Source organism: Corvus brachyrhynchos, unplaced genomic scaffold (assembly GCF_000691975.1).
Source record: "Corvus brachyrhynchos isolate BGI_N302 unplaced genomic scaffold, ASM69197v1 scaffold266, whole genome shotgun sequence".
NCBI classification, from domain to species: domain Eukaryota; kingdom Metazoa; phylum Chordata; class Aves; order Passeriformes; family Corvidae; genus Corvus; species Corvus brachyrhynchos.
Genome location: NW_008238633.1, coordinates 2313405 through 2340941, shown reverse-complemented (window position 1 = coordinate 2340941; position 27537 = coordinate 2313405). Strand labels below are relative to the sequence as shown.

General features: G+C 40.1%; 1 protein-coding gene across 1 annotated transcript in view; it reads left to right on the top strand.

Annotated features, from left to right (window-relative positions):
• Positions 1–25956, top strand: part of ATG7 (autophagy related 7) — a 54133-nt gene extending 28177 nt beyond the window's left edge. Inside the window, 2 exon segments of the mRNA XM_017737293.1 lie at positions 1045–1167; positions 25121–25956. Coding sequence (XP_017592782.1) covers positions 1045–1167; positions 25121–25183 — 186 coding nt within the window. The 3' untranslated portion in view covers positions 25184–25956.
• The last annotated feature ends 1581 nt before the right edge of the window (positions 25957–27537 follow it).

Genomic DNA, 27537 nt, shown 5'->3' with positions numbered 1-27537 from the left:
CTAATGAATTCTAAAGGAACTATTTCCACTCTTGTGAAAATCCTGCCTCTTCTGGATCCAGGGTGATCCTGGTGATCCTTCCTCTGCCTCTCTGTCTCCATTGTCAAACATTCTGCTCCTTTCTATTTAAATATTGTGTGGCTTTGAGGTCCCTGCATACATCCTGCTCTGCTGCCTGAAGTTCTGTAGGAAAAGTTGTTTGGAATGCATCAAGCTCAGCTGCTTCATCTCTGAGAGCGAGGCATTAAATGACCAGAACTTGGAACAAAAATAAGGAAACAATGGATACTGGGATTGCTCAGACATAAGTTCCTTATATTTTCTGACTACCTGCTGTCACAAAACGTGTAGAGTTGTGTTCACGTTTGACATTTATCTTCTCTTCCCTCAATCTCCATCCCCCTGGGTTGAAATCAGCCTGGCAAATCCTCATCTGAAGCTCAAATAAAGCTCTTCATGCTCAGGGGTTGAGAGGGGCATAAGCTAAAACCTCACAGTTCTTGTAGGAGCCTCTAAGATTGTCCAAATGAAAGATAAACTGGGAAAATAAAAGCAGAAAAATAGAGCCTACTTTAAGATACAGCAAGCACAGAACCACGGATCTCTGGAGACTGGGAGGATGTTGGGCTTGGACACCTACTCGGGGAATTTTCCAGGCTGTCCCAGCATGGTTCTTTCCCTGAACTGATACCCTGGAACAGGCTTTTACTGTGTTCTGTGGAACTCAAATGCTCCTTTCATGGCTTTGCAGCCAAATTTTCCTTCTTGCTGTATCATCTGTCTCTTTTTAGGCTTAAAAATATATTTAAACCAGGAGATCTTAAACCCCACTTCTCTTCCCTCTTACTTCCACCTTTCCTCGCTTTAGAAATTGAGTTGGGGAAAATGATTGTTCTGTTCTCTGTCATTTTTACCTGTTTGCAATATCCAGTCATTTTCTGAGTGTCCAGAAAGATTGTGCCTTTATTCTGTGAGCCAACTACGAGGATGAATCAGATTTGGGGTATTGAATTTGAAGTACTTTTCTGTTTGTTTATTTGGCAGGTCCTTGACCAGTATGAACGAGAAGGGTTCAATTTCCTAGCTAAAGTTTTTAATTCTTCACATTCCTTCTTGGAAGACCTGACAGGTCTAACTTTATTACACCAGGAGACACAGGCTGCTGAGGTAAGCAAATAAAATTCGGATCTTAAGAATTAACCATGTGGTCAAATGAATCGCTGATAGAATCAAGCTGTGGTATTTGATTTACAGAATGATTGACACGATGGTTTAGACATTCTCTTTAATTCATTGTCACTTTCTGGATCTGAGTCCTTAAATATTACTTTTAAAGGAAGCAAGTGGCTTGTGTTATGTGGTGTGAGGAAATCAACTGCAATTTTAGGTCAAGTAAAATGTAATTATGCTGCTTGATGGATTGTAATATGGGGCAAACAATGCTGTTTGCTTGCCCAGTGACAGAAAATGGAATGTGGGAAGAAACTGGGGTGTGTTTGACCTCATGGGCAGCAGCACTGCTGATAACTCAATACTGAGTTGTGATACTGAGCGTGTTCCTTAAAAAATGAAACAGATCTCTGCCCTAATACTGCATTTTAACAATGATTTGTATTCCTTCCCCCCTCTGCCAATATCTCTCCCCTTCTACATCATAACTGAATCTTGGCGTGGCTGTATCCCAGGGATGTTTCTGAAGCTGGCTCTGAGAAGTGGTTGTTCAGTCCCTGCAGCCTGTGCAAGTGCTGGAGCTGTTTTTTCAGCTGGAAAGGGCTCCACAGTGTTGCTTAATAAGGTTTTGGGGGGATAACGATGACTTGGCTCTCTGTTTCATGTTTTAGCCTTTGAAAATAATGGAAGCAGATGCTGGAAATGTGAACTGTAAAATACCTAATGCATTCTTAAATCAGCATGGTCATACCTAGGAAAAATTTAAATATATATATATGTATGTGAGAGGGATCCAAGAAGGGAAAACAAGCACCCTTTAATGTGTGCCACTCATTAATAGTGAGAATAATTAAAGTCTGATTGCCAGGCCCTGGCTTTTAGTGTCTAGGCTGCTAATGGAAAATGTAAAACCAATTACAATTAGTTAGTAATGTATTATTTTGCAGGTATTAATCCCTTTTTCAGCTTCAGAATGTGTACAGGTGTTTGTTAATGAAATTTTAGATACTCTCTACAAAATCTAGAGTCTGGTGTGAGTTTAGTGCGACTTACTGATGTCAAAGTTTAGCTTAAAACCCAGAATTAGCATCCTTTCAAAAATCCTGGGGCTCTTTAGTGAGGTTTATGCAGTGAAATCACTGCTCGGGGTGGAAAATCTGACATACAAAGTATTTGCAGAGCTAATGCTTTCAAATTAGGTTAACTACCATAAAACCAGGGAGCTTTCTTGATTCTTCCCTATAGGATTGCTGTATTTTTGGGAAAATCCATCTCTTTTAGCAGGGCTAACCAATCTATTGATGAATCTGTGTTTATGAATGGCAAGGGCTGACAGATTATTTGTAGATCCTGGATTACTCCTGCTTGCTTTGGATTAAAAGCCAGTTTTTTGTTACATTTTGCCACTGCTGGCTCTGAAAAACAAAGAGGTTGTTTTGTGGTCTTCCACAAGTCTCTGTTCATCAGCTGGGACAATTTTTATATTTTTTAGGTGCACAAGAGAGTGCTTTTAATATCTTTTCTGTGGAATTACTCTCGTATCTGGAGCTCCTTTTCTCTTGTATTTCGAGCTCCTTTTTCTCACCTTCTTCTGCAGCTGGGGAGTGTGAGGTCTGCAAAAATGGTTTTTTGGGTTTCTGGCTGCTTTGAAGCTGCTCTTGGCAGAATGTATTCCCTAAAATGGAGCCATTAGATAGATTTGCTAAGATTGGTGCTCCTTTGATTTGAGATATTCTTGTGACATTCTAAAGGCTGCAGCAAAAGCAGTGAGAGGTTTCATCAGGTGTGTATGGCCTGGTTTGTGATGGGAATATTTCATTTTTCTGGTAGGAAGTTATCTGCCTTTCTCCACTCAAACTCTTCAGAGAGATTTTGTGGATTATTGGTGTGTTTGGAGACCATAAAAATGGCTTCTGGTAATTGCAGATTTTCCTTTCCTTCTGTCTAGTAAAATGTGTCCAGTGCTATTCCAGAACTATAAAGAAAATAGACTTGTAAAGTTAGATGTCATCCAACCTTATATTTACCCAGTAACATCATAATTGGCTTGTAATTCCATATATAAAATCCCTGATATTTGATTAATAAACCTGCATCTGATAGGGGAACTGCTCAATCTTGTGCTGATTTTTAAAAGGTTCACTGTTAAAACGTGAGCATTTCATTGAACATTTCACTAAGAGTGTTTTGTTGTGGTCAGAAAGACTGTCATGCTGCTCTTCAGTGCAATCACACACTGAACCTCTTTTATTATTAGTTTTTATTTTTAATTCACCTAAATGCTTAGCAGCTTTCATGATGTGTGTGTAAAAGTGCTTTAATGAGAACTTGCTTCTAAGTTTTGAGTTTGCCTGAAAGAGAACCTGGATAAGTTGTGCACGTTCTGTAGGAGTGACTGTTAAACACACCATTTTTGGATGGCCTGAATTTCCATGAAAACTCCCCCCACATTATTAGCTCAGAGTTTGGTTGCCCAGATTTAAGGAATACAATTTGCAGTAAGATATGGGAGACTTTTCACTTAGTGAAAATCTTTTTTTATTTGCACTGTTTAATTCCTATTCCAGGGCTGTGTTGTTGACCAGAATATTTTAACACAGATTTAGTGTGGTTTAAATTTGATAGTAGTTGCAGGGTTTTTAGTCAATAGAGCACCTATTTCTTCAACATGAGCTGCATCAGGAAATCAGAAATGTTCTCCATGACTTCCTTAGCATTACAATTAATAAATAATAACGTCGGCAAGCTTTTCTATCCTGTCTTGGATTGACAGTACATTTCAGGCATCTGCTCTTTCTACATCTGGCTTTAATTTAGGGTCTCTGGAACATTTTGGGGTTTGTTTTTTTTTTAATCCCAGTTAGATATTTCTGTGCAGCTTGGGCAGGAGCCTCTGGTGACACGCCTGGCTTTGAAGGCCAATGGAAGCTGTGGGAAACTCCCATGTCAGCACTCAGGCCCTGTTTCCACTGGATGCAGTTCATCTGGGGAGCTGCCCAAGCTCATGGAAGCACTGAATTTCTGTTTTCCACATCACTTTGTTTCCTTTCTGCGAACCTCAACTTTTAAACTTGACCCTTGCTCGCTGTGTAGTGGAGTTTAATGGCTGGGCTTAAAATAGAGACAGCCTGAGCATCCTTGGGTTGTTAATCAGGGGCTGGAGGTGTGGAATTGGAAGCAGAAAAGTGAATAATTTCCAGGTCCGAGCTTGGCTGGGCTACCCAGGACTGTTCCAGCTCAGTGCATCCCTAAACCCAGCTGTGTGCTCCCCTCGTGCTCCAGATTAACCCTCCAAAGGGTGTTGGGTTTGCTGCTGTGAAGATGCTTTTCCTCTAAAATTTCTAATTCAATCTAAAGTTTCCTAACCCTAAATCACAGCTTTCCTGATATGCACTCAACTCATTTCTCTCTGTAATAAGACACAAATGTAAATACACTTTTCTTACTCTGGATTTCAATTCCTGAATTACTTGGATACTTTACTGCCCTTCCTGCTTCCATCAGGATGAAAGAAGATTCTAAAACACACACCAGAAATAAAATTTTCACTTGGTTTTCTGACTGATTGAAAAACAAGAAGGGGTAGAAGTCTTGCAATCTAAGAGGGTCATAAAGAGCTTTGGGAAAAAAAAGATCAAATCTGGAGCACAGTTCCTATTTTTGAATGTGATTGTAAAGGTCAGATTTGGGTGCTGGTAGGTCCTGTGTCTGTGCTCTTTTACTTCAGTGATGTTGAACTTCAAGTTTCTGTCTCTCACAAAAAGTGTGGTGTCTGTAGTTTCTGTGACAAGTTCTTGTGGTCTCTGAATGAGGCCTGTTTGGTATTTCCAAAATGCCTTTTCTGTGCTGGTTTACTGTATCCCAAACAATCCTTCTTATCCTTATTAATGAAAAAAAAAAAAAAAAAGGATTTTTTTTTAATCTAGTCAGATACTCAGAGAAAATACAGACAACCCTATTTTATCATGTTTCTGCATTTATATGAGGTTTGTGCCTGACCATTTTTCAGTCATTTCTTGAGGAGCAAGGCTGTAGAATAAGCAGCTGGTATTAAAAAGGAACTTTGTGCTTGTCCAAATTTGGAAGAAAATTCAGAATTTCCAGTGTGCTTTGCTATTAAAAATATCCTGCTTGTTTCTGATTCTGCATTGTATTATGCAGTGTATTTGATGCTGAAACAATAACATTTGAATAGCCAAAAAAAAAAAAACCAAACCCCAAGCAAAACAGAAAAACCCAGCTACAACAATATTGTAACAGTAACTTCTGTAACTTGACAATTTTTATCTGTTAGCCAAGTATTATTCAGAATTTAATTTTATTTGGTGTTATGAAAACTTCCTAAAAAAATCATTACTGATGGGTAGCCCAAAATTAATATTTGAGACTTTTCTCTGCGTGAGCTTTTGTTTTCCTTCATGTTTTTAATCTGGTGCATTTCAGGAGAAATTCATTTTGACAGATTCAGGCCTGCCCTGGAATTTCTTTCTTAAGAGATTAAGAGATTAATTTGTTTTCTTTCAGGAGGTGGGTTGGTTTTTTGTTTTTGAGTTTTCTCATGATGTCAATTAGTGTCATCATTTCTCTTCATTCACCAAGCAGTGTTCCCCAGATCTTTGAATAATGGTAAATTTTTTCTGTGCTGAGCACAATCCAAGTGAGAAAGGAGATTTTCAATATAAGTAAATCTGCATTGCATTGGGGTGACTGTGCTGGGTGATTCCATGCCTAAAATAGATTTAATCAATGTATCCCTCACACAGGGCTCTGCTGAACGTGGGATTTCACTGCTGACACTTGGCCAAGGAGGGGTAATTGTTACATCAACACACAACACTGCAAACTGAGTTTTCCAGCCTTTGGACAAGCCCCACACTGGGCTTTAGCAGATACCTTCTGCTGCTTTGGGAAGGGTTTAGAAATACCTGTGAAGTGGTGCCTCTGTTTGCTGGCAAAACATGAGCTCCTTGTCTTTCCCCTGATACCTTCACTGATAACTTCAATTATTATCAGTCATTATATTGAAATGCTCTTCCTGGGCCTTACATCAGTGAGTGATGTGCACAAATACTCCTGGTTCATGATGTACCTGAGTAAATGTGTGTTTGTCCCTTCAGGGCTGGGAGGGGCTTGTGCAGTCCTTTATTTTGTTGGAGCCAAGGGAAGGACAGTTGGCTGGTAGCCAGTTATCATTTTTGTGTGAAATGTCAACTCTATGGAAAAGAAACCCACTGAAAGAAATGGAATAATGGCATTTGGGTTAGCAACAGATTCTGTTATTTAATATGGGGGTTTTTTCATGTATTTAACTGAATTGCTGTCATAGTGTCAAAACACTGATAGAGTTTAAATCTCTGTGTAAAATTTCACAGTAAATATCGTGCAACTATAAAATGGAAAGTGCTATTAGGAATAAATTTATTATCTCATCACTTTTTATGTGAGGGGAAGAAGCTTTGCAGCAAAAACCTGGGCAAGCCCTCAGTACCTTCAGCTGCAGTGAAACTGCAGCAGCCTTCATGTGCATTCTGTGTTCCTCATGAAGCTTCTGCAGACAGTAATTCCTGGTTGGTTTTTGACACTGAACCGTGCCATAAATCAAATCCCTCCTGATGGGAGAGAATTTGCTGAAAAGTCCTTGCAGGGAGTTTGAGAGATAAACCGAGATTTTTCCTTGAGTTTCAATGCTTCCAGATAGTTGTTTATTAAGTCTTATCAGAGGAACAGAGCCACCAGCGTGACCCAGGTACAGCACAGAGCACAGAAAAGCAGGAGTGAAGACTCTCTATCAAGATTTACACAGCCTTTTAAAGATATTTTAACCAGTAGTTACTAAAAATGTACATTATTTTCACTTTCCTACCAATTATTCAGTAACACGGGCAGGAACTGTGGAATTCTCTATCCAATCATTCCAAACTACTTTTACTGCAAAATATGGAGTAGTAGAAGGAGGAGAAGAAGGTTTAGAGAACAACAATCCTCCATTTTGATATTTTTTACTCTTATCTATGTACTAAAAAGAGAAGCCTAAAACCTCTAAATTTTTCACCCTGTGACAATCTTACATAGTAGTCTATCAGCTAATTCACACCACTGTATTTTCTAGTTCTTGTCTGACCGTTGGTAATTTTTTCCAAGGTTTGAAGCTAAACCAGTGTTGTTCAGGGGGGTAAGAACCCTTAAAAACAGGCAGAGAAATATTCTCGGCACTCTGGGCTCCTACAGGTTTTCCTCATTCTGATCAGAACTGATCAGTGCAGGTGATCAATATCAGCTGTTCTCTCCCAAGGGGACTCTGGGCTTTCCTCTTTTCATAAGAACTCCACCTCCAGTAGCATTGCAAAGGTGCACTACTTTTCTTTATGACTCATTTTAATTGCCCTCATTAGATCAGTACCTAAACAGGGAGTATTTGAACTGATGAAGTAATGTTTTGATTTGTGCCGTGGTAGTAAATGATATTAAATTGTACTTTATTTAAGGTTTTAGAGTAATTTTTGCTAATGATGAACACAGCATCCCAAAATTTTGAAGGGAACTGCTATGCTGAAGCTGCAAAATCTTTATTTTGGGGAAGCAATTCTCTTCTAGAAAGATTTTCAAACTCTGTTGACTCCTTTTCTTTTGAAGGAAAAATCTCCAGTAAAGGAGAAGTAAAATAATTTAGGGATCAAATCTCTTCCATTCCAATATTCTTTGTCACAAAGAAGAATGAATAGACTGTTCAAGATGCATTCTATTATTCTCATGTGAAGAATAAGAAATTACACAACACAGACAAGCATGCTGATGAACTTTTTCATTCTAATTAAGAACATAAATTCTACAATGTGCTTCTCAGTCCAAGAGTATATGAGCCCTTGTAGATCATTCAAATTAAAAAAAGAAAATTGCTGCTGGACAAATCAGTGCCAGATTTCAATAAACACCAATTGTTGCAGCCTTACCCAGAGGTGCTGTGAATGTCTTGGGGCAGGGCTGGCTCAGCCTTCCATCAAGTGTTAATTGAGTTACTTTATTAGGGATTAATGTGCTCTGGTCATCTTGGAGCCCACCAGAGTATTTCATTGTTACCCGTGTTTGCCTCCTCCCGACAATCCAGATTTCCTCTGGAAGCATCTCCTGGCCTTCTCTGAGGGCACTCCTGTCAGGCTGAAGCCATGCAGTCAATTATCACATCCCCCAAGTGCATGGGTGGTTTGTTATTGGCAGCATCTGATTCAGACCACAAAACCTTTCTGCACAAACAGCAGTGGCTTCTTTTCAACTTTGGAGCTGATTTTCCTGTAAATATAGGTGGAACTAGGAAATGGTCATAAATGAAGTGGATTGCAATGTGAAGAGTTGCTGAAAAATCCTGGGGATTTAGCACAGCCTCTCTTTAATGCCAGTAGTTGCTAATTCACACAGGAAATTAAGCACCACAACTTTTAAGAACAGAACATCAATTTTAAGACATGCTCCTCTGTGGAAATCTCATTTGGAAAACGGTTTGTGAACTACTCCTCAGCTGAAATTTTCACTGTCTCTTAGGGTTTCTTCCTTTGTGAACTATGGAATAATTTTACCAGCGTGAGTGTTTAAAGATTCTCATCCACGTTGCTGCTGTAATGCAGATATTGTTGGCTGAATTTTGGTTGGCACTAATTTATAAAACAGGCAGATTTGAGTAGCCTTTAAAATTAATACTAACCTAGCTCTTACTGGCCTGAGCTCTCTTTCCATTTGAATATTTTCCTGGTATTTGCACTTTAATGAACATCTCTGCAGAGTGCTGGTGTTTCCTTTCCCTTACTGTAGTTCAGGTTCTCCTGAAGTTTCCTTTTCCCAACGCTTTTTTGGAACACATTAAGACTTGGCTTCCAGCTGAAATCTGCCATGCAACATAGTTGTTTTTGTAGAATTGGCTGGATTCCTGGAGAAACCACCTGATAGCTTAGGAGTGATAAAAATTAATGACCAATGCTGTAGTTAAAACCCAGATGTGGTTCCAAGATGAGCCACTTTGTGCCTGAGAAGATAAGGATTGGTTCTCTCTTATCGCTTCAGTGCTAATTTTTCCTTAGCAGTGACTTCTTTTAGTTGATTTAAGGTCCAGTTAGTTGGAAAGTTACATCTTGTAAATTGTAAATGGAAGTTGTTCCTGACCTCATGAAGAGACATCAAAAAAGTCTGCGTTGTTATACATAAAATAAAAAACTAGCCAAGAGGAAAGTGTCTCACTTTTAAGTTTGGAGAGCATAGCATTAAAAAAAAAAAGTTTTAGGATGAGTTTCTGTTTTCTTGGTCTCTCAACCTTTAAAAACCCCACTCTAGGGATTAAATAATGTGCTTCAAATTAGTGATGAGTTGTTGCATTTTGTAGTGTTGAGTCTGGGACACCAAAGCTGTTCCTACATGTGATATTTCACAAAGCCAAAGCTGTTTATGAGTTACTGAGTTTGTTGTTATTTTCACATACAGGAAAGCTTTTTGTTATTCTACAGGTGTGGTGATGATTTTTAGTTGTTTAGTTGTTACACAGCAACCTTAAAATAATGCAGTTTTACTGGATAAATAGGAGTGGTTTTGGTAAAGGGGAAAATGCCAGACCTGGAAATGTAACAACAGAACTTTTTAAAAGTTGGGTTGAGCTGCAAGCCCTGGTAGGAAGGAAATTTGTGGCTAAGATGTGATAAGGATCAGCTCCCAGAGCTGATCTGGAGTCTGTGTGTAGCAGTTCTGCTGCCATCTCTGTGTAGGAAGGTGTATGTGCAGATGTTGTCTGGTTCTTGCAGTGTAAAATATTGCAAAGTGGCTCTTTAATGGCACAGGCCTCTCTAATACAAGAGGCGAATGGACTCTATTCCGGTTAAAACACAAAAGTAAACATCATAAAACTGGTCTAGTTGGAATGACATTAAGGCTGTGAGATTCTGGAAATAAATTTGGAGAAAAACTCTGTGTGTGCAAGTACATCAGTACTTTGTCATCTGAAAATAAGGGCTCTGTTGAAGTACTTATTATACACAAAATAAATTCCTGTAGTTGTAAAGTACTGACTCAAGCCCACCAGACAGTGCATTTAATCCCCTGCAAGTCAAGTGTGAAATCCAATAGGCTAATCAATAAATAACCAAAAAAATACGTGGTTAGGGAAAAGATACAAACTGTGATTTAGGTGGAGATAACGGCTAAGAGGCTTATTTATTTTTTGGTAACTAAAGAAAGTCAGTCACAGAAAGGGAGAAGGGAGGCACAAGTAAACCTGTAAAGAATTAAGCAATCACTTTCCACCCTCTCAAGGGGATAGGGGTTAAGAGATACAGTTTTAAAAGCCTTTATGTTGTTGAAAAGTTTATTTGTCTAATGTCTACTGAGACAGTGTGCCAACAACAGCAAACCCAAATGCAAGTTAGAGAGAGAAAGAGAAAACTACTACTGGAAGAGAATATGAAGGCATAGCAAAGCTATTTAGAAGTATTACAGTGCAGCAGCTGGTTTTGGTAATGCTTCTTGGTTATTTAAAAAAAAAATAATCATCTAAGTCCTAATTCCCTTTGTCTTCTCCCTCTGAGTAGCTGCAGTGTGTGAAGCTTGCTGGCCCATGACTCATTCTTCCCACTAAAGCTATTTCTTTGAATAGCCCCTGTAAAAACATGCATTTTTGTGTTGGTTGTCTTAGCTGGCAACTGGGGAGGCTTTTTTTTTTCCTCCCTGGGTGAGTGATTTATGTGTGCTAATCTCTGGATCTGCCTTTGCCACACATGGTGCCTGTGAAAACACTGGTGGTGCTGTACCTGGGAGTGCTGTGCTCACCTTTCTGCAAGAGTAATTCAAGCACTAAAACTCATTTAATCTCTTCCTCCACAGGCAATAGGCTCATATCTAATAAATTCTGATACCTTGGGCTTCTTTTCAGGGACAGGCAGTCATGAACCTGAGGCTGGATTTTAATTCTTACTAGATCTGAAAAGGGTAACAGGCAGAGAAGATGCAAATGCAAAGTAAGATGTTATTTCCAGCCTCTAAAAGAAACTTCTTTGCATGAGTTTGGTTCACTGCAAGAAATATGGAAGTAAATGACTGAGGTTCATTCAGAGGAAGAATTAAAGAGCCTCTGTTGAAGCTTTTGTGTGTGAGGGAGTGCTGGGTGTGCTATTTTAGCTGTCCCACTGTGGGCAGCCCTGGCAGTGCTCTAAAGACCGGTCTGGGGCTGCTTTCCCAGCGCTGCAGATTTTCTCTGCTGCCCCAGTGGAACAGGCAGGCTCCTGTGAGAGAATTCTCTCCTGAATTCTGCCTGCTGCCCGAGCCTGCCAGCACACATCCATCACATGGATATTGATACGGGCAGCATCCTCTCCAGCTGTCCTGGGCTCCCCAAAGGCAGGCCTGGATTAACTGGGGACAGCCTTTGGAGCGAGTCCAAACTGTAAAACACAAGCTCACATTTTTAGGTGGGTAATGAAATACCTCAAAGCCTGCCTGTCTTGGAATTACAGCTTCAGCCTTGGCTGGGGCTACTTATTTGATACTTCTGCTTTCTGGATTTAATCCAGACTTTAGTATTGGATCCAATTGTTGAATGCATGTAAGATGCAATTTAATATTGTTTAATTCATAGATTTGTGCCTGCAGATTATATTTGGATTGCTCAACAAAGTAAAATCTTGATTATAGCCAAACATGTCGATAAAGTTCAAGGAGCTGACTGTGACTTTTCTTTTTATGTGGTGGACATTAGGGATGGTTATGGGAGATTTGGGAAAAGGAAGTAATGCTGTTAAATATCATTTAGTTAAGTTGGGGTGTAAAGGTCACAAAGTTTTCTGCAAAGTGAGATAAATTCAAGCAAGGTTGGTCAGTAGTAACATCCCTGTGAGTAAGAGCTGCTGGAGGATGCTGCAGGAGTTTTCAGGACAGTACTAGAAAGAAAGTCTGTGTATTTGGAAAATTGCTAGGATTTAAGGTCACTTACGAAATAGAAGAATGTTGTTTTCATTAAGAAATTTCTAAATTGAAGAATAAATGTTTTGATCATTGAGTCCTTTTCATTCAAAGGCGAATGATACTCTCAGCTCTAGCATGAAGTCTGCAATCCTTCATTCTGGTGAGTTTTTTTCTTTACTCTCTTCTGGTTAAAAGCGGAAGAAAAGAGCTTGTGGCAGAGAGAAGTGCCTATAGAAGAGACTGTGTAGAGTTGTTATTGTAATGTGAAGGGATGAGGTAATAAAGAACAGCAATAACCAACAAACTGCAGTGTCTGACTCCAGCATCAACAACTCCGCAGGCCTGATCTTTATTGGACTTTGTTTTAAATTTGGGGGGGTGGGGAGGCTCTGATTGGCATATCTGTTTCAGGAAGAGTATCAAGAGTTCTCTAATTTCATATTTAAATCTGGGATCTGATTAATACTCGAGGCATGCAAGAGAACTCTAACATGAAGGCTGCTGTTACTATAGTGAGATGCTATTACAGACATCACAAGACTTGTTATACAAGGAAACATGATTACTCTGGATTAAAGGAGTTGCCAAAGGCTTGAAGGATTTATTGGTGCTGCTGCTTTGAGTTATATATAACTTCATTATTTTGTTGAAAACATTTAGATCTAGAATTAATGAAGCACAGTAAATGCTGATGAAATGAATCAGCAGGTTTGACAGCTTTGAACTGACGCTGAGCAACTGATGAATTTTGTGGGAGCATTCCTTAGGTCTCCAAATTGCTGGATAATGTACAGAAAGTAATAAATCCAGCTTTTGCACAGAGAAATGAAGCTTAATGGGTGCAGTGGGGTGCATCAGAGTTGATGTGATCAAGATCTTATTTCTGAAATGACTTGTAATTCCTGAGCTTGTGGTGGAGAAAACGGCCTGAGCTGCTGGGGATGGTCTGGATCTCTGGGATGAAACTTTCTGGGGGCAGTGGGATCTGCAGAGGTGGGAGGAGGAGGCACAGGAGGAGTGACAGCAATTTTCATGTGGGTCTGAGCAAGGCAAGGGCAAGTGGGGAATTGTGGTTTTAGAAACAAAGGACTGGAATTGGCTTTTTTCCCCGCCAAACTTAGTCACGGGCAGTGTAATTAGAGAGGAAATGCAGGTGTGTAACAGCTCTGTGGTGTGCTGGGCTGCTGCAAGGTCTCTTTTCTACGTGAATTAGGAGTTCAGTGCATCTCACATCCATTTGATCATTTCATTAATCTCAGCTGTGTAAAACTGGCAGCGTTTTGACATTGTTTCCCTAACCCAGCTCAGAGAGTGCTGTGACATCCAGAAACACTTTCTAGGCAGCTGCGTTCATCCCATTGCATGAAGTCCGTAGCACTGCAGAGATGTTTCAAAAGGATTATTGTTTTAACAGATGATTAATTGCAAATTATTTATTGCTTTCTTAAGATTAGCTCAGCAGTCATCATTTGCTCTTGATGCCACGATGCAGAATTAGTGCTGTGGGTACTAACGTGAGTCTGAATGAGAAATGAGCCATAATCAATGATGAAAGGGTTTCAAGTTTTGAAATAGTCTTACAACATTAATTCCTCACAAGCAATACCATAAAGAGAAAACATGGAATGGCAGAAATCGTTCTTGCATTCCCTTTGACTCTCCCCTCTGCAATGTGACTCAGGAATTTAGTTAGGTAAAAAATATGACTAAGTCCCTTCTGCCTTTGAGGTACAGACCTGGGTGAAATCCAGAATGAGATTGGATTTCAGTGAATTGGATAACTTCTTTCCCAGTCTTTTTAACTTTGAATTTGGGACAAAACTACATCAAAAGATGGAATAGCTTCCTCATCTAACTATTCTGGGGCCGAGTGGGTTTGTTTTTTTTTTTTCCTCTTCAGATAGTGCCTGATTACTAAATTAAGCTCTCAGCATCAATAAATCATTCCCCTGCAGAGTCAAACCTGTAATTTTTCATACCTGTTGTCCTTTGTACCTTTTGAAATACTGCTCGTGGGGCTGTGGAGAGACTCCCTGGGTAGGTACAGCAGAGAGAGAGAGAGTACAAGGGACCCAGGTGCATGTTGTAGTTTGGTGGGGTGACAAGCTGGGCACATTCCAGAGGATTTGCAGGAGCTGTGTGAACTCCTGGGAGCACACTGGGGTTATGGGGGTTACAGAATGAGGAGCCAGGTGAAAAACCAAACGAGGGGTTTTTCAGGAGCCTCACACACTGTGTGGTGTGATCCCTGTGGGACTCACCAGGGCACTCCAAATCCCAGGAAACGGAGGTGGGGAAGCCCAGAGGATCATTTCTGATCCTGCAGGAGCGCAGGTTAGAAACCAAACCAACCCAAATTAGGCTTGGAATGTGTGGTGTTGTCACCATTTGGAGGTAAAGCAGCATCTGCAGAGCCACCCGTGTGGGAAGGGTGGCCTGGTTTGAAGTGTTGGCTCTCAAAACCCCTTGTCCAAGTGGCACTGGAATATTTTAATTAAGGATTTCTCGTTCCATGCTGTGAGGGACATCACAGAATCGAAACTTTAACGTGCAAAAATCTGTTTGTTCTGGATGTCAGAGAGTTGGAGGGCAGAAGGGAGGAATGGCAATAATCTCTTGCCTAGATTATATGTTAGTGACAATTAGGAAAAATCTGTTGGTCCACAAAGCCCAAGAGTTGGGATTTCCCCTGCCCTGCAAGCCCTCAGCTCATTTTTCTCTCTGTATCCCACCCAGAGGTATTTTTAAAGCTGGATGAAGACAGCTCTCTGTCTCTCATTGTGCCTGGATTGACACAGTCACAGATGTCACTGCTATGCAAACCACTGCTATTATTTTTTCTCCTAAGTACTTTCCTGGTTTCCCTTTTGCTGTGACAATTTTGTCATTGTTGCTGGGAGCTGGAACTATTTCATTCATGGGGCACAAATGTTTTCTGTTAAGCATTCAAAACCTCCCATCCTCCTATTGTGCTTTTCCAGTTTACTATAAAGTGCTCCAGCCCCATCCAATAGAGTTTGGTTTAAACCTTCCTCTGTTCCTGTTATTTTTAACATTTTCTCAGTTTTGCTTTAGTTCTCCAAGATGGATCATTTCTGTGAATTTAGTGATGAAATCCTCCTGTCTCATTCACTTACTTCAATCCCATCTCTTGCTTCCTTTGTATTTCCCTGCATCCCAACACTTCTCCTCTCATGTCCTCTGTGATCCATAATTTCTGTTTGGTTCACGCCTGCTCGCTTTGAATGTCTCCTTTGCATCCTCTGGATGTTGGATTTTAAGGGGGCATCTGCATGGCTTGAAATGAAAACATTAATCTTTTCATCTTCCAGATTTGCAAACTTACTTCAAGTTATTTCACAGTAAACGCTCAGAACCAACAGTTGTAGCTTCCTGTTATTTTTGTATTCTTTTGTCCTAATGGTAGTTGTGAGTTGATATAGGAATGCTTCTAAACAATTTACTTCTCAATAATGGACTTGGTTTTCTACCAGAATGTTCTAAAAAAACGCTGTTCATTACTGGCCCTTTTCCCCTGAGCACATTGTCATGTTAAAAAAAACACCATAATTTTTCTCCAGTCTTTTTGTTCTTTCACAATAATCTGGTTGAGTAATGCAGCATTTATTCTATTTATGCTTGCAAACACTTCCATTTTAAACAGCTGCTAGACAAATGAATTGCACCAGTAATACCGTGGTGCTGTTATATTTAAAAGTATTTGGATTGTATTTAAATATTTAAATTTGTTCTTTACAAAGACTGGACTTAGGGTTAGGATCAGGTCCTGTGTTTTATTCCATTTGTTCCTTTGGTGACTTGCTGGCCTCACAGCACCATTGCCTTGCCCAGCATTTGTCCTCTTCTCCCTATAAAGTCAATTTACTATTCTGGTTGATTTTCCATTCTTCTTGTACAAACATGCAGCTCCCAATACTTGCATCCCCATTGAGCAATAAGAAGTTGTCAGTACCTGTTTTTCCTGACTGTGGAGTATCAGGTGTAATTTAAGAGTCATTTTTGGGCAATATTCCTTCAGCCCATTGCCCCTTGTCAGCAGCCTCCCTCAACCCTGTGTGCCTGGGGAGTTATTCTAATCCACAGCTCTTGCCAAGGCCTGTTACCTCCAGATTTGACAATTGAACATCAAAAGTTACACTTTAAACACTAACATTTATATTTTTTTTTTAAAAAAGCCTTTTTTAATCTTGTTTTTTCTTTATCTTCTTCATAATGTAATTTCTTGGGAGTTCAAGGCTGTCCACAGAATACTGATGGCCTGAGATACCTTTTTTAGAAATATTGTATTTGCATTGTCAGAATTAGATGTGTGCCCTCATTCAGACTAGTGAGTCCATCAGTTTCTGCCCCTGGTTTTTCTGTCAGGATTTTGTACAGGCCTTTCTGGACTTTTCACTGGAGGTTTTGCTGTTATTTCACCCCAGTTCCAAGGAAAGATTGGAGCACAGGGAAAAGCTGGGCTGAATCTCTTGTGCCGAAGCTTTTGTGCTAAAGCTGCTGTTGGGCTCCTTGTGTGTTTTTATTACAAACCAGAGCATGTTGGCATCACTGACCATTCCCAAATCTGTTTGCACCCCCCTCACAGAAACAAAAAGGAGAAGGAGCCCCTTCTATTCCCATTTTTTGTCCAGCTCAGGTCTCTCCATGGTTTTTTATTGAGCAGAAGAGCCAAGGAAGTGAAATAGCAGAGAGGAGTTTGTCATCCTTGTTCTCACCATCGACTCCAGCACATTTAAAGTCGAGTTTTTATCTCTGGCAATTGAGTATCTCTTCACAGGAAAATACTGGAAGTTCTTGGAATTGCAAACATATCAGGCCACGAGCCAAGCTTTCCCTAGCTAGGCAGTGACAAAAGCTGCCAGTGGATCTGAGTTTTATGTGGTGTTTTTTTCTGTTGAGAAACTACTGTTTGTTCTCTCTGAGGTCATCAAAACTTATTGGAACTAGGATTCGATATTGGATTTTAATCATTGTTCCGGAGTTAAAATGGGAATTCTCACTTACAGAACACAGATCAGAGCTGAAGTTGTTCATCTGGAAATTTTAAATTAAGTTTTATCCCAGTGTATTAGTAATTTTAGCAGAGTGTTCTAATCCAGAATGAAAATCAGATGTGCTTCATGGAAACAGGGAAGCCCAGACAATGGGTATTGTGTTTAGGTTACAAGACTTGTGGTCTTCCTTTTTTTAATTTTATTTTCATTGTTTACATTGCAGGCAAGTCTTTGTTCATTTTAAGGAATAAAGCTAGTAGTGTTAAAGCACTATTTTTTTTAAAGTTTGTATCCAAAAATATTTCTCTTGAGTTGTATAAAAAAAATCGGGTTTTCTGGAAATTCATTGCCCTCATGAACAGACTCCTGGTGAGTGAGGAATTTTTATGACTCCCTTAAAAAACAATTGCAGGCATTCCACAAATAAATAATGCATTGATTTGGGGGGGCATTTTAATGACTGTTTTATAATTATTTGTTCTCCAGTGTTTATTTCAGTGTGGTATGTTGTAATTTTTAACTTAGTTATCCTAAGAATTCTCTTGTACAGCGGAGACAGCAGAGCTTTGGAGCAGGAGCCAGTTCCCAAGTGCAGACACAGGACTGACTGATATTCCATTGATTTCCACCAGTCCTGGAAGAAGAGCTGGAATAGTTCAGGCCAGCTGCTTTCTCCTTCTTTTTGCATCTTGTTTTGGCAATTCTGATCTCTTTTCCTCAGTTAGATTTTCCTCCTGTGTCTTTCATTAATAAATTTCACGTGTGATTTTTCCTTTGTTTTACTTTTCTCCTTTCAGGGCTGTTTTTGCTGAATAGTTGACTGTAGTCACAGTTCCATTGGATTTGGCTTTTCCCCGTCCCAAACCCTTGGGAGTGACAGTTCTGATTTTCCTGGCACAATGATGCAGTGCCCCGTTCATGCACACAGCAGCAGAAACCCTGACATTGCACAAGATGCTTGATTGTAAAATTGGGATAAGGGGGACTGAACATCTCTGGATTGCTCCTTGTCCCAGAGAGAGCAGCAGTTGCCTGCCCATTGTTGCTTTTGCACAGGATTTGCTTTCTGCTGCTCAATCTGCAAATAATCCAGCAGATGCTGTTATCACCACAAGTACAGTTTGTGATTCAGCTCACGCTCAGTTGCTGCAGTGTTTTTGCTGATTTGGAGTCACATCAATAATGTTTTGTTCACCCAGAGGAGAGCTCAGAGGGAAAATGCTAACATTTAGAAACTGAAAGATGTTGTGCAGCCAGGATGAACCTGGTGCTCGGCGTTTCAGATGTTTGGGGTTAATTTCCTCTCTGTCAAACCTCTGTGTGTGTCACTTATGTTCTCAGCAAGTTTTTCCTCAGCTCCTTTAATCCATGAGGTGGAAATGTTGCAGTTTTTTACAGAAAAAAGCAGATTAACTGGCAGCTTTTGTGCTTGCAGCAGTTCTTGGTGTGTGTTTGGGAGCAGGAGGTGGCTGAGCAGAGAGAGCGAACGTTCCTTCTGTGTGTGCACGTAAATAAGGCAATATAAATATGGGCAGTACTGACATCAGTGCAGAGGCTGATCAGATTTTGTCAGTCCTTTCTCATTCAAGGGAGCCTGGCAGACTTTCAAAGGTTGCTGCTGTCAGAAAATGATGAAACAAAACAAATACAAATCAAAGATTCCGTGATCTCCTTCCAACTCTGCAAGAGCATAAAGTCACTGTGTAAGAAACCAGATCACTTCTCAATTTTCCGGAGCAGCACAGGGACAGCATCAGAAAGCAGAGCTGACAGGGCTGCTCTGATGTTCAGGGGCTCAGGGAGGGAGCAGGATGCTGTGGAGCAACATTATTCCCTGGGACTTGCCCACTCTCTGTTACAAACATGCTCACAAGGGTTCCTTATTTTTCTGTCTGCATCAGTATTTCTGACTGTGACAAAGTGATTTATGTCACAGTTCAGCACTGGCTTGGCCTCAGCAAAAAGATCAAAGAAATGGGTGTAAACATCAGAGCAAGAATAAAGTAGGTGTCCAAAATGGGGTCTCGTTGGGTGTTTTTAGAAGGTGAAGTGAAGCTGGGTTTGTGTAAGTTCAAACTTGGCAGGACCCTATGATTTCTAATTAATTGATGAATTTTACAGAGGTTTTATTTCATCAACATAAAAGCTCTTAGCAAAAGATAAATGTTTTTATCGTAGAGGAGCTGAGCAATCAACTTCTTTGTGTACCTCTCCACGCTGGGGTTTCTGCAAAACCCCCAGCAGCAGAAAGAGTCATTGAAAAGCAGAGCCTCTTGCTGCTTTATTGCTCTACTAAAAATGGGTATTTGTGCTTTTTAGTCACTAAAGAATCATTGGAGGGCTTTAGAAGCACTCAGCAGTTTAGGGCTATGACTGTCCCAACTCATGGAGTGGGTGGGATGCTGCCAGCAGCCACGGGCCTGTTCCCACACATCCGAGGACAAGCCCAGAACGCTGATGCTGAGTGGGAAATCTCCCAGCCTCTCTGCTGACTGGGACATGACTTGGGGAGAGCCACTGGTGCTGAGCAGTGTGTCAGCCCTTCCAAGGGAGTTAAAGCAGAGGGGAGCAAACTTGGGATGAAACTTGGGTGTCATCTGTTAATAACACAATACTGAAACTAAGGACCTTTCCAAATTCCAGTTGCAGTGTCTTCAGTTTTACTCAGCTCTATCTTAAAGCTACATGCACGCTGATCTGAAATAATTTCATTTATTTTGCAAACTCCTTGAAAATTTTATTATTTAACTCTCCAAACAGTTCTGCCAGCAGGGAGATTTCTTGCTGCTTTCTTTTACGATAGAAAAGCTAGTGCATGAGTGGGTTATCACAGAGAAAGCAACATGCTCCTGTTGTATTTCCCTCGGAGTTCTTCCCAATCCAAAGTGAATGTGCAGCCTCTGTTTGAAATAATTAGCCGTGGTTTGCTGGGGGAATTTTGGGACTTTCATGTTGCACTAGCTTTTGATCAAAATTTCCCTGCACTGCCTTGTTTAATTCTGGCCATCTGGATTAAAAGGCTCTCTTAATCTTAAATACAGATTGTAACTCTTTCTTTTGGAGTGCGCTGCCATAAAATTCGGGCGCGTTTCCAGCTTTCTTTATTAAAGCTTTCTTTATTATGGTTTGTCGGCCATTAAATGATTGTTATGCACAATGGGCACTTGATCATAATTTGCTGGAGCTGGGAATCAGTTACAGCAGTAATGCAGTTCTGTAATTAAAAGAAAGCGTGTTTATACCTGCCAGCATCTCCTGAGAGCTGCTGAGGGTGAGGAGAAAACAGAGTTGAAAGGCAACAATTTCTGCTAATAAGACATTTAAGGGCTCGGATCTACCAGTGTTTTGTGCTGTGCTGTGGAAGTGTGATTTTTTTTATTTTTTTTTTTTTTCCCCATAATCACTGGGTTTGAACCAAAATCTGTGGTTTGAGACAGGGATAAAAGGGCTGTTTTATTTGCCATAAATCTTCTCCCATCTTTTATTTCTGTTTGGGGTTTAGAAAGGAGCGTGCGTTTCTTGCAGAGAAGGAGCAATTGGGGATCCTCGAATCCTCTCCCAGTTTTGTTTCTGCTCTTGTGTGGCTTTTATCAGGGAGCTCAATCTCACTCTTACTGGTTTTTTCACCTGTAAAGTTTGAAAAATTGTGAGAAAATTGCTAGCTTTGAAATTATTTTAAAAGGGAGTTTTGTAGGTGTTTGTGCCATTTACTTTTATATTTTGACTGCTGGGAAATGGAAAGAAGTGTCAGTTTGACCAAGCTGCACAGTTGAACTGTTATGGACGAGTGTGGCATAGCTGATGATGTCATTTAATCTGATTTTAGCAGTATGTTATGGATAACCTAAAGTAGATACATGATAATTTCATAAACATTAGAAAATATTTCCTTATAACATTGAAGTTATGCAGCAGCTTTCTATAGTTTTTTTCCTGAACTTGTGTCTGCCCTTTCTCCTAAAATTCCATCTTTGAGATGCCTTCTAAAAAACCTGCACCTGGAAAACTTTAGTGGGAGCTGAGCTGGTGGATGTTTGGTGAGATGAAGCTGCTAAATGAAATCATTTCATTTTCGATTTTACAAGCATCTGTTTGGCTGAAAACAATTTTCTGCCCCAGCTGAGAACTCGAGAGATGCAAATGCTGTGAGTGCAACAAATTCTTGTCTTGCCATGAACCACTGGTCTGCAGGAACTGTGCACACAGGAGGTCAGGAGTTTGCTTTTTAACATCTCTCAATTTGATCTCAAATTGGAGCTCTCAAATTAGTAATTAAAACATTCCTGATGGACTAAAATAGATGAATAATGTAGGTTGTGGACTAAGCAAGACTGTGCAAAAATCGAGGAAACCTGCAGAATTTAAGTGCTCTCTCCCACAATTCTAATCAGAATTCTAACAACAATTGCAATCAACAAAACCAGTTCTAATCAGAGTTGTTGATGATTTAATCAGGAGTTTTCAGTCTTGCTAAACAAGTGAGGAACACAGACTGGAATAAAACCAGGACTTTATAATTCTGCCGTTCCTCAGCAGGGGAGCCCTGACATTGTGGTGGACGCACAACTGAGATGTGGAAGTCTTCTGAGGAAAATTTTAATAGCTTGGAAATTCAGAGTTACCTGAAAAATCCTTTCTGTTCCTTTTTATGAGGGTTTTGTTTTTGTTTTTGTTTTTTTTTAATACCTTTGTTGATTTTGGAAAAAGTAGAAGGCTTTCCTTATGAATCTCATCTTCTCAATGGCAAGCCCTTGCAGTGTCTTTGCCAATAGTTTATTTCACATGTATTCAGTCCAGTTTTCTTTTCACATATGTGAAACAACGTTTTGGCAAGTGGTAAACAAAATATATACAGTGAAGAGAAAGACACTTGTGCTTTTTATTTAAAGTGAAAAGATACACTTTATGAAATAAGCCTTCCATTGAAGTGAATAATTAAAGCTAAAATAAATAAGATCTTATAAGAGATTGCACAGCAATTATGTAACTTTTAAGAAAGGAGAGTTGATGGTAATGAAGTCTTTTCACTTGACTGGGTTTTTCTTGGAAAAGTGCAGTATCATGTGATGAGGTACCACAGTGTGTGAGAGCAGTTTGCTGGTACAAGATCCAAACATCACAAAGACATTTCCAGAGCCCAGATGTTTATCAGTTCTCTCTTCTGGAAGGGAGCAGGGAGGTTTTTATTCCAGGTTTGCTGAGTGGTTCTCCACGGTGGGCATTTGTCCAGGGGGACTGGGCACTTGTGCGTGGCCCACAGAGCATTTATGGTCGAGGAAGGAAAGATGCCCCTGTGGCTCCCTGGAAACTGTGAGAAAATCTATCCCGAGCTATTCCTGGGTCAGGAAATACTGGGCATGGCTGTGCTGCACTGTGGGCCCTGCAAAGCCTCTGATCCTTTGGGAATTACAGCACCTTTGGGATTTAGCCAAGCCTTCCTTTCCTCTTCACAGTTTTCTGGGCTGACTGAGGGACTCATTAAGGCAGCAGTTAAAATACAAACATGCTGAGTTTTCAGGATTTTGGACCTCTCTAAGAATTTGACCCACATCTGACAGTTCACGAATGTTTTCCTGTTATATTGAATGTGAACTGAAGCAAATCAGGAGTGTCCCCAGAGTGTTTATCTGACCCCCAGAGATATTCTGAGGTGATTTGTTTTATCATTGGCTCAGCTGGTCAGAGCAAGGTGCTAAAAACAGCAAAGTTGTGGGTTTGGTCCCTGTGTGGGCCATTCCCTCAAGAGTTGGACTTATATTATCATAACTAAAGATACACTTAAGATATTTTAATCACATATCTCCTTGTCTGCTTTCGCAGAATAACTGAGATTTATTAAGTTGATTTAGATGCCTAATCCTACCAGATAACATGATAATTTCAAGGGAGAAGGGAAGCTAGAAAGCAAGCAAAACCTAGTTTAAAATTTACAAAAAAAGATGTCAAAACAAACCCAAGTGCTGGTCTTTATTTGCTGTGTGATAGTTGTAGTACCAAAGCAGAAAACAAATGACATTGAAACTGCATATTCTGAGCTGGCCATGCATTCTTTTACCATTTATTTCTATAATCCAGCAAAAGAGAGATATTTTTCCAAAAAACTTCTTTACCATCTATTTCAGCATTGCTGTGTTTGCTGTGCTTGGTTGGAAGTGCAGCTGTACTTGATTTGACATGGGCAGTTACAGTCTGACAACACCACAACAAAAATTCATGGCAAATTAAATGATGTTTTGGTTCCTTTTAGTTCTGAAATGTATATGTCAACCTATAATTGTAGCAAATAGAAGAATGTTTTTACAGGAACATGCAGGATCTTGGTGCTAATCAGATATGTTGAGGTCACTCCTATGCAAATATTGTGAGGTTTTGGAGGTTCTTTGTATAAAACCTGCTACCACAAGCCAAGGGTTTGCTTTCAAAAATCCAAATCAAAGAGTTGCTGAGGGCTGTGGCTCTCTCAAAAAGGCTCATTTGAGCTTTCCTGTTGTGGTTATTGATAATAAAGTCAGGATTTAAGGCAAGGTCTTTTCATGACTGCAAGTCTAAAATTAATTTATTCCTGCAGTACTTTCCAAAGTGCAGGCAGATCCTGTTACCCGTATTTAATGTAGGCATCTGTAACAACCAATTGCTGAAAAATTAGAATTTAAAGATATTATGGTATTTCTCTCTAATGTCATAAGGTGCAGTTCCTTTGCAGCCACTGTCCCATTCCAAGGGCTGTGTTTCTCTTGAATCATTTCAAACAATTTCCATCTTTCCAGGTAACTTTACAAAATACAGCTCTGTTTGATTTGTTCTGCGGAAGGGAATTAGAGGAGATAACATCTGAAGCATTTATGTGATGCTTGCAGTACAATTGTGTCTTTTTGAAGGATTAATTTGAGAAGTGAAGCCTCTGGGGGGGATTTCTCCATATCTATCAGAATTTTCACACGCAGGCATCTTGAGCTCCTTGAAGTTACTCAATGCCAGTCAATATCTTCAGGTTATAAATTAGTTCCTAATTAACATAATGGAATTTTGACAGAAATTCATGAAGTCTTGAGAGCTCTTGCTTGTGCAGCAGACTTTTCCCACCTGTCCTCTATAACTTCTCTTGGGAAAATCACAGAAATTCAAACTTAATAAGCAAGAGTGCTGCAGGTATTACAAGATTTAATTCCTAATTGCATCGTCCTACACTTCAGCTCAGTCACCGTGTCTCAAGTGTCAGTGGTTTCACACCATTCTCACATTCCCCTCTCCCAGGAGGAAGAAATGGAAGAAATACAAAGAAATTGTACTTTCAGCAGCTGGGACCCCAATATTGTCACTTCTCCTTCAGTTCACTGAGAAATGCTGTTCTTTAGGGAAATCTGTCACATTTTGCTGCCTAGCAGAGAAAAGACACTTTAGCAGTGAAGATGTAGGTGACAAATTCACTTTGGTATTTATCTTTGTTATGTTTTGTTGCTAAGGAAAGGATTTGAAAAATCCAAGCATAAAAACTCTGTTGGAAGTGGCTGAAATCTATTTTTCTCCATTCAACAGTCAAATGTATTAAAATTCCGATGTATTAAAATATTCATCTTCAGCTATTTTGGGGTTTTTTTGTGGGGTAAAAATAGCACTAAGTGCAGATTTGGACAGTGCCTCTTGTATGCACTTAGCTCCTGAACTGTGCTACCACGTGCTGCTGCCAGTGACATTGCTCGTTTTTTTCTGCTGCTGTTTGAAGGGAGGTTTTGTTGTTAATTCTTCAGCCAAACTGCTGGAGTTTCACATCTGTAAAGCCTCGTATCACGATTTAAACAGAGCAGTGCCAGGGTAGAAACGTCAGGCAAACAACCCAAACCTGAAAGCAGGACGTTGTCTCACCCTCTGCGTGGGGACTCAGCATTTTGGGAGCTCTGATCTTTGTTATTCAGCAAATATTTGAGTGAGAGCACAGGAGGAGGGGTTTGGCTGGTGGCTCCCAGCTCCTCCACACAACAGGAGCCCTCACTTGTCATTTCCAGGCAGAGCCACAGGAAAGCAGTTTGTCAAAATCAACCCAGCAAGGACACACGACTGCAAAATAAACTCCAAGCAAGGCTTGCAGTTCACTCATGAAAACTTGCTGCAGATGCATCTGCCTGGTGTTCCCTGAGGAGCAAACGTGGAGCTCATCCTTCCCCCCTTTGTCCTCCTCCTGCTCCTTCCCTGCTCATCCCAGCGTGGTTGGAGGCTCCTGGTGCAATTCCAGGCTGCCAGGACATGATTTTATTCTTATTCTGCTCTGTTTTGGCTTTTTAGTTCATTGGCCAACTACCTGTGAATCAGAGCTGGAGCTTGTGGCACTGTGGGCCTCGGGAATGTGGGAGACAGATGGAATTCTTTGTTGGAGGGCTTGGTTTTGTTTTGTACGGAGACTTCTCTGGAGCTGGGTTATGTAAGATGCTGACCAAAATCGAGCATGTTAGAATGTATTTGCACGTAGAAACTCAGGCTTCTATTGTATGTGGTGGTTTGAAAATTAACAGGGAAAACCTTCTCTGAAAAGGCTCAGTCAGTGCTGATTTTGGGAGTATTTGTGCTGTCATGCTGTCTTTGTTTTAGTTGTCTTAAATAGAGAAATATATAGCAATCAGGGAGTTGTTCTGTGTTATATCCAAGTTGTCTTTTGGGGGATTTTCATAATTAGGAGTGTGGGATATTTTGATACTTAAAGCAAAAGAAAAAAAGGAGCTGTCATTTGACTGTAAAAATACTCTTTTTCATTTTCTGCCAGAAGGAAAGTAATCTTAAATTGAGAGGTGTCTTTGCTTGTTTGGACTTGTTGGTCTTAACTAAATAAAACAACCTCTTACCTCTTTGTTTTGACTGTGGTTTTTCCTCATAGTACAGTTCCACCTGTCCGCTGTTGCCTTTATAGGGTTTGTTATGCTATTGTTTAGAGGGAAGTCACACCCTTGAATGAGTACTGAAACCTGGTTTCTGATTGGGGTTAAACTTAAAGAAAAGGGGCACTTCAAAGGACAGGCTTCGTTTGTGTGAGGCTGAACAAATATCATTCTGCTGTTGTGAATAAAAAAACTTCAGTCATAAATATTTGTGATTTTACAAAGCAAAAGTCGTGGGTTTTGTTCACAGGAGTGTGGTGAGTGTTGAGATTTTGATTTTAAATTTCCAGTGCAAGCAGAGGGGTCTTCATTCTGAGGGAACTTTTCATAGGATGCTGAGGTGGGTTTGGTTTTAAAAGTGGTTTCATTCCACACTTTCACACTCGTATCTAATTTAATTTTTTTTTCTAAATAATCCCACAGTTAAGGTGCTGCACTTGGAACACAACATTTCTGTCTTTCTAAGCAGAAAACTCTGTCAAAGGTGGGGAAGCAAAAGGGTGAAGGCAGTGATGTTATCCCAGGAGGAGAAGGTTTAAATGGGATGAGTTTCCCGTAGAGTAAATGACCTCCAGGTGTCCCTAACTGAATTTCTTCTATAATTCTAAGCAAAACTCGAATAATTCACACATAGATCTGTCACTGTATTCAGTTCTTGTATTTCACTAAGCCTGCACTTGTGAAAGCTTTCATCATTTCCAACATTTGAGCTACACTGAAGTCTCACCTTGAGCTTAAGTGTTCAGCCATGATTTTGAGTGAGCACAAATAAGAGTTCACCTTGATGGTATTGCTTAATTAAGTTTTTAATAGCACTTCCCTAAGAATCATTTGAAAACTTTTTAATTCATAGATTTGGAGCTGATGGCTTGGAGGGTGAATGGTTTTTTTCTGCAGTAGGAATGAGCTGATTTTGTGGACGGTTGGACATTCAGACACATTCTAACAGGGTTGTTTGTAATACAGGATGTGGTACTAGAAAACAAATGTTATTGTCCATATCAACTATTTGTGAATATCCTATTCTGAAATTGGGAGCTGTGTTGACACATGCAAAAACCCCCAAAATCCTACTTTTTTTTTGCTAAACTTCAGCTTTATAATTATTGGAGCTATCTCTGGTTTGAAAGCCCTCCAGTCTTGCCCTGTTTCTGCTTTGTCAGGATGAGAAGTTTTAGAAAATAATTGCTGTTCTAAATTGGAAAAAAAAAAAAAGAAGAAAAAAGAAAGAAGTCCTAGTGGACAGCGTTGTTCCCTTCTCTGGCTTCCTTTTTGGAGCAGTAATTTATGCTCACAGTTCTGGTGCTTTCTGCTGCTGGGAGCAGACTGACAATTCTATAACCCTTGCATTTTCCTCATTAATGGAATATACTGTGCAGCAGACGAGGTTGGTGTGGGCATGGCAGGACTGCCCAGTGCCCAGATCTCTGAGTGCAGAGCTCACCTCGTTCTTTTGGGGCTCAGCCCATGTTTTTACTGCTTTCTGTGCATGGACAAAAGCAGCTTCAAACTGTGCTGAGCAAGTCCAAACTGCGTTGAAACCACATAGGAAC